Raw genomic sequence first — 6,847 nt, forward strand, 5'->3', positions numbered from 1 at the left:
CCTGCCTGACCCGCTGGGTTACTGTAAAACGTAAGATCGGGCCCCCCGGCCTCAGAGTCGGTGGAAGCGGAGTCCGAAGGTTAAAAATCACCGAGACGAAATGCCGGGTAAGGAACCGAGGCACCGTGCCCAGCGGCAGACCTCTGTCTCGAGTGGGAAATAATCCGCGCCGCCGTTTGTGCGGGGCAGCCGGGCGCAGGCCACCGAGCGTGGCACAGCGCACCCGCACAACCCTGCGCCAGGGTCAGGTGGCGGAAGCGCGGTGATGTCTTCCGGCAAACGCGGGCGTTGCGCCGCGACAAATGTTCCTTTGGAGGCGCCGTTCCGGTCCACGCCCTGCCCGCGTCACGTGACCGAGGCCTGTGGCGGAGAAGGACGCTCCGCGCGGCTGGGGTCTGGGTCGAGGTGGATGGCCGGCGGGATGGAGGCGACCCTAGAGCAGCACTTGGAGGACACGTGAGTAGTGCGGCCCTCTTCGGTCTGTCCCAAGGTCGCGGCAGGTGGACTTGAGCGGGACAAAAGGCGCGACCCCTGGGCCACGGTTTGAAGAGGTGAGCCCTGCCCAGGGGCCGCGGGGCGGGGCGGGTGACCCGGAATTATTAGAAGCTCCTGCCTGGCTCCGCACATTCCCTCTCGAGCGATCTCCGGGGTCCGAGGCCGGAGCCCCAAACCGCCTAGCATGTCGTTGAAATCGTCTGTACGGTCAGGACTGCTCTTCAGTTGTTTTAGGAAGCGGGTTAACATTGGGAAGGGTGCACCAGGTGTGCAAAGTCGAGCCGTACAGTGTAAACAAACATATTTCTTTCTGTGTATAACCCATCAGTTACTTGGTGCTTGAGACACAAATCATCCTTTAAAATTTTCAAATGAGTAACATGTAAAATTCAGAATTGGAAAAGTAAAAGCAAGCATACAGCGAGACACCTCCCTCCCCCCAGTGTCCCTCAGCTTCCTACTTCTCCGGGAGGCAACTTAAGTCATTTAGAGTTTTCCAAGTTGTTTTAAATGAGTTAGCATACGAAAACGTGTGTTTTTAACAAGCACGAAACATCCTAGATATTGCAATGCTTGTGGGCCTCCAAAGCCCCAACAGTACCTGACAAAATTTTCTCTCTCATCAGAGGGAAACCAGTTTAATAATTGGTTATAACTCAATTTTTCTCTTGGGGGTGATAATGAAAAGGGTTGAGAAACACTATTTAAAGCATTTAATGCCTGGTAGATATAAAACCTGTATGTGTTATGTTTATTTAAATTCATTTTCTCACATCATCTGCATCCTCTCTCTTGGGTTCCTGGAATTAGAATGAAGAATCCATCCATCGTTGGAGTCCTGTGCACAGATTCACAAGGACTTAATCTGGGCTGTAAGTATCTCTCATACCAACTCTTTGGTGTATTGTACAGCATCTGATGTTGAGTAAGAGCCTAGTGTGCCATTATTCTCCAGCTTTGATTCCCTGTTACCTTGCCACTTTCTGGGTACTTTTGAGAGAGTAGACATTATCTGCAAGTAACAAGATAAGAAAATTGAAACTTTTCAATTGGTGTTTATGAAGGTAGAAATGTTCCTTGCAGTTCTAGCACTAAATAGTTGTCTCTATTAAAGTAATATTTGAATAATTTTAAATTGGGTCTAGAAAGGACTGCAGATAATGACAGCTGTTACCATTTGTTGAATTTATGCCATATGCTGAGGCTACTAGGCTTTATATACGTTGTCTCTAATACAATCCTGCGAGGTGGGTGGTGTGCCATTTTTCAGTCCAACTACATGTAACAGTGAGTGAGTAAGCAGTATAACGGGTTTCAGAGTTGGACATACTTGGGTCCAACCTCTTACCCTTTCAGTTGCTAGTATTGTGAACTTGGACCAAAAAGAACCTTTCTGAGTCTCATTTTCTTCACTGAGTTGTTCTTTAAGACTTCTTGCTCTTAATGCAGGAATTTTTAAAGCTGTGAATTTTTGCTGGAAGGGTAACTGAAAGAGGTAATCTGTGTAACTCTGTTATGTTTAACATGCAAATCAATCACTTGGGAGGAAAAAGGCAAGTTTTTTCAGTCTTTCACTAATGGAAAGTCTGAAATTCAAGCATTGAAATCTAAAACTAAATGTGTTCCTTCAAGGCCCAAAAGACAGCACCATGTCTGGCCAGTTAATGTTTTATATAATAGTAGTAAATCGTAGGTTCCACCATGGTGGCATGTCTTTTACCTGACTAGTTCCAGGCACAGTTAAGCTTGTGTTGCCTTTATATACAGAAGTATATTGTAAATTTTTTGTACCAACAATTTAGTTATTATATAACAGATTAACACAAACATTAATAAAAAGCCAATTCTGTTAACATTTGAAAACAGCCACCTAGCTTATTCTGGCAGAAAAAATTGCTCACAGAATGTTCGTTCACCTAGGCAGTCAAGGTGATCTTACAGCTAAACTCCTGAGTAAAGATTTTTAAATCCTTTGAGGTTGAGCTCAGTAAAAGAAAATCAGTTTTACCACAAGGAATTAATTAGTTTCAGCAATCTCTGTCCTTATTGACTACTTTCTGGCAATCTCACCTCTGAATTTCTTAGTGATTTCAGTAAGATTCCTATAAAATGAATTTATGACTTTTAGACGGACTTGAATTACAGGTTCCTGATATGCTTAAGAAGGTATTTAGAGATGGTGATGGGAAGGACTTTGAAAATTGAATGTCAGTTATGACCCTGTTGATTTAAGAACTGTTGTCTGGCTTTCTTGCTAATATAACCAGCTAAGTATAAGGGAAAAATTGTTTCATGTCGGTACCTAACCTAAGAAACCATGAACTGAACTTTTTTGTGAATAATTCAGTGAGAGATACTAGTTTAGCTCTATACTCATTTTTGGACAATCAGATGACATGATATCATCTCTCATTGCCAGGCCGTGGGACCCTGTCGGATGAACATGCTGGAGTGGTATCTGTTCTAGCCCAGCAAGCAGCTAAGCTAACCTCCGACCCCACTGATATTCCCGTGGTGTGCCTAGAATCAGATAATGGGTGAGTAGATTTCAGCAGATCCCCTCCTTTCCTTTTTGCTCAGAAAAATTTCTGGTAAATCTGACTGGAGTCCGGCCTGTGTTCATCAGTGATTCTTTTTCAAAGTACTTTGGGGAAGGTTCTTTATCCTTTGGACCACAGGAGCAGATATATCAATCTCTAATGTGCATTCAGGCCACAATGATATTTAAACAAAGAGTAAAAATTTTCATGAACTATCAGTCTACCAAAAAAAAGTAATAAATAGCACAAAGGAAAACTAATCAGAGAATAAAAATTACTTCTAAAGTAACAGTAAAGATATTCCAAGTGAGGGTCTTCAGGATAATAAGTAAAAAGAATACAAAACTACGCACAGTATGATCACAGTTTTATAAAAAGAAAAAAACATATATACGGTCATGCATTGCTTAAGGATGGGGATATATTCTGAGAAATGCGTCATTAGGCAGTTTTGTCATCGTGCAAACATCATAGAGTGGACTTACACAAACTTAGATGGTATAGCCTACTACACCCATAGACTATATGGTATAGTCTATTGCTCCTAGGCTACAAACCTGTACAGCATGTTACTATACTAAAAACTCTAAGCAGTTGTAACACAATGGTAAATATTTGTGTATCTAAACATAGAAAAGGTACAGTAAAAATATGGTGTAAAAGATTTTTTAAAAGGTACTTCTGAATAGGGCACTTACCATGAATGGAGCTTACAGGCCTGGAAGTTGATCCGGGTGAGTCAATGAGTGAGTGGTGAGTGTATGTGAAGGCCTAGGACATTACTATACACTACTGTAGACTTTATAAACACTGTACACTTAAGGTACACTAAATTTATTGTAAAATTTTTCTTCAATAGTAAGCTTTTTCTCTAACTTTATAAGCTTTTTAATTTTTTAACTTTTTTACTCTTTTGTAGTAACACCTTTTGTAAAACACATTGTACAGCTGTACCAAAAAATATTCTGTATATCCTTATTTAAGCTTTTTTTCTATTTTTAATTTTTTTTTTTCCTTTTAAACTTTTTTGTTAAAAACTAGACACAAACACACATTAGCCTCGGCCTACCCAAGGTCAAAATCATCAATATCACTGTCTTCAACCTCTATATGTTGTCTCACCAAAAAGTCTTCAGGGGCATGTAGCTGTCATCTATGATAACAGTGCCTTCTAGAACACTGCCTGAAGTTTATAATTAAGTAGGAGTACACTCTCAAATGATGATAAAAAGTAGACTATAGTAAATACATAAACCAGTCACACTCATTTATTATCAAGTATTATGTACTGCATATAATTGTATGTGCTTTTGTACAACTGGCAGTGCAGGTTTGTCTACACCAGCATCACCACAGACATAAGTAATGTGTTGCAGTACGATGTTAAGATGGCCCCAAAGTCACTGGGCGACAAGAATTTTTCAGCTCCATTGTAATCTTATGGGTCGACCATCATATATGCGGTCCATCTTTGGCCAAAACATTGTTATGTGTTGCATGACTATATAGTATACATGCAAATACAAAAAGAATCAGGAAAATATTAACAGTAGTTGTATGTACTAGGATTAAGGATTTATCTCATTTTTATATTTTTCTACATTTCCCAAATGTTATGTTCATATATTGCTTTTATACATACAAAAAAAATGATACTGTTGTTTCAGTTGTGTCCTAGACATTTTTAATCTTACGCCAAAGTCCCACTTGTAACATTTCACTGAATATTTTCTTCTTTGCCTTTCAGGAACATTATGATCCAGAAGCATGATGGCATCACGGTGGCAGTGCACAAAATGGCCTCTTGACGTATCAATTCTCTAGCAGCCTTTCATAGGGACTCGATCCTGCCGATGTTAATTATCTTAACAGAGCTGCTAAAGTTCCAAGAGTTAGGCTATTCATTTAATGGATATTGGGCACTTTTCTATTTATTTTAGAGCAAGCTGCTTCTTAGCACTCTGTGGACCGACATACCAAGATATTAGTAAGAAAGGATCATATTTTGAAGCAGCAGGTCCAGGTCACTTTGCATATAGAATTTTGTTACGTTCAATAAATGTTTGGAAGAAAACTTGGATCTTTTCTGGATTTTTAAAACTCTTACGAAATGTTCATTTTTTTTCAATTATCAAGTTGTAATTTTTTTCAAAAAGTTCTTTGGTTCTGGCTTGTCTTTCAGAAGCTTCCCGAAATGCCTATATTCTCTCAGGAGTCTCCATGGATATTTAAATCTAGCATACTCCTACCTCATGATAACAACATAATAGCTAATATCATTAAGTAGTTAACAGTTGATCCTTGAACAACGTAGGTTTTAGGGTGCCAACCCCTGTGCCCCCTGCACAGTTGAAAATCCATGTATAACTTTTGACTCCTCAAAAACAACTACAAATAGCTTACTGTTGACTGGAAGCTTTACCGATAAATAAATACTCATTTAGCACACATCTTGTATGTTACATGTATTATATACTGTATTCTTAGAGTAAACTAGAGAAGAAATATTAAGAAAATCATAAGAGAAAATACATTTACTATTCATTAAGTGGAAGTGAATCATAAAGGTCATCATCTTTGTCATCTTCATATCGAGAAGGCTGAACAGGAGGGGTTGTCTTGCTGTCTCGTGGGTGGCAGAGGAGGAAGAAAATCCAAGTATGAGTTGATAGGGACCAGCAGAGTCACCATTTGGACTCAGGACTCCACCTCAGAGCCTGTACTCTTAGCACCCAGACCACCAAGGAAATTGGTATGTTTGGCCAGAACAACAACTTACCATTTGAATGTATAGGTCAACGTTCTCTTCAACCTTTATATTTCTCAACAACAGAATTGTACACATGCAGGCACACAAGACCTCAATTTGTTGAATTTGTAATTGCTCTTTTTAACAACATTTGACAGTATAAAAAATCTCCAGAATATTATTTATCCAAAAATACTAAGCATCTACAATATAAGGTGCTATGTGAGGATAGCAAAGATTTTTGAATAAGACATGGTTCTAGCCCTTGAGCTTATACTTTAATAGAAGGGATATGCATGTATGTTTGTCTTCACTGAACTTACCAATAGTGACAGTTACATATATTAGTTTTATTGTCTTTCTTCCCTAGCGTATACATTTTGAGGATAGGAGCTTTGTCTTATTTACAGATTTATTGCAAGCACCTATAACATAGTACTTCCTAGTACACAGTAGTCACCATAATTGCTTAATAGACGAGTATATAACTAATACAAGAGAGTTTTGTGGTATGGCCTGGGCCTCGAAAGATAGAATGATGCTTGAAACAAAAGGAATAAGGAGTTTACAGGCAAAGGAAATGGCAATGACAAAGACAGGATAAACTAAAATGAATATGTAATAGCAAATGCTTCAGTTTATGAAGTAGGAAGTGAAAAAGCTGGAAGGTAGTGGCTAACTCAAGGAACTTTATTTATCTGTTAGGAATCCTGGCCTTACTCTATTAGCAGAATGGGTTTTGGAGCAGGGGACAGTAAAGGTGGAACTTTGAGACTAGACTGTAGACAGAGCACATCTTTTTAAGAAGAAAAACCTCCTCTTGCTCATCCATGTATTTCCCAATTGAAACTGCCCTTTACAAATTAATAAAGGGGTGCAAGGCAAGAACAGTAGTAAGGACCTAAACTTTGCAAAAGTGCAGGCATAGCTAAGCATAATAACAACCAGCTACTGTCCCCTAGCTTGCTTTCCTATAATTGCTTACTCAGGACTCACATAGCTGATGGTCATAAAGATTCTTAACTTTCCCTATCAATAACATCACCCTTGTGAAACCTAAGGC

General features: G+C 39.4%; 1 protein-coding gene across 2 annotated transcripts; it reads left to right on the forward strand.

Moving 5' to 3' along the window:
- The first annotated feature begins 355 nt into the window (after positions 1-355).
- On the forward strand, positions 356-4,881 carry LAMTOR5 (late endosomal/lysosomal adaptor, MAPK and MTOR activator 5). 2 transcript variants are annotated; one of them, XM_069479008.1, is made up of 4 exons: positions 356-456; positions 1,306-1,367; positions 2,915-3,032; positions 4,783-4,881. In XM_069479008.1, exons 1-4 carry the CDS (start codon positions 410-412, stop codon positions 4,841-4,843), a joined length of 288 nt encoding a protein of 95 aa, XP_069335109.1. In that variant the 5' UTR covers positions 356-409; the 3' UTR covers positions 4,844-4,881. The 2 variants fall into 2 exon arrangements, with proteins under 2 accessions (XP_069335109.1, XP_069335110.1); XM_069479009.1 differs by lacking the exon at positions 356-456 and adding an exon at positions 595-702.
- Positions 4,882-6,847: the final 1,966 nt, after the last annotated feature.

Source organism: Eulemur rufifrons, chromosome 8 (assembly GCF_041146395.1).
Source record: "Eulemur rufifrons isolate Redbay chromosome 8, OSU_ERuf_1, whole genome shotgun sequence".
Classification (NCBI taxonomy): Eukaryota; Metazoa; Chordata; class Mammalia; order Primates; family Lemuridae; genus Eulemur; species Eulemur rufifrons.

Coding starts and splice junctions, on each gene's coding strand:
- LAMTOR5 (XM_069479008.1), top strand. CDS start 410: ATGGCCGGCGGGATGGAGGCGACCCTAGAGCAGCACTTGGAGGACAC. Junction 1,368..2,914: donor ACAAGGACTTAATCTGGGCT/GTAAGTATCTCT, acceptor TCTCATTGCCAG/GCCGTGGGACCCTGTCGGAT. Junction 3,033..4,782: donor TGCCTAGAATCAGATAATGG/GTGAGTAGATTT, acceptor TTTGCCTTTCAG/GAACATTATGATCCAGAAGC.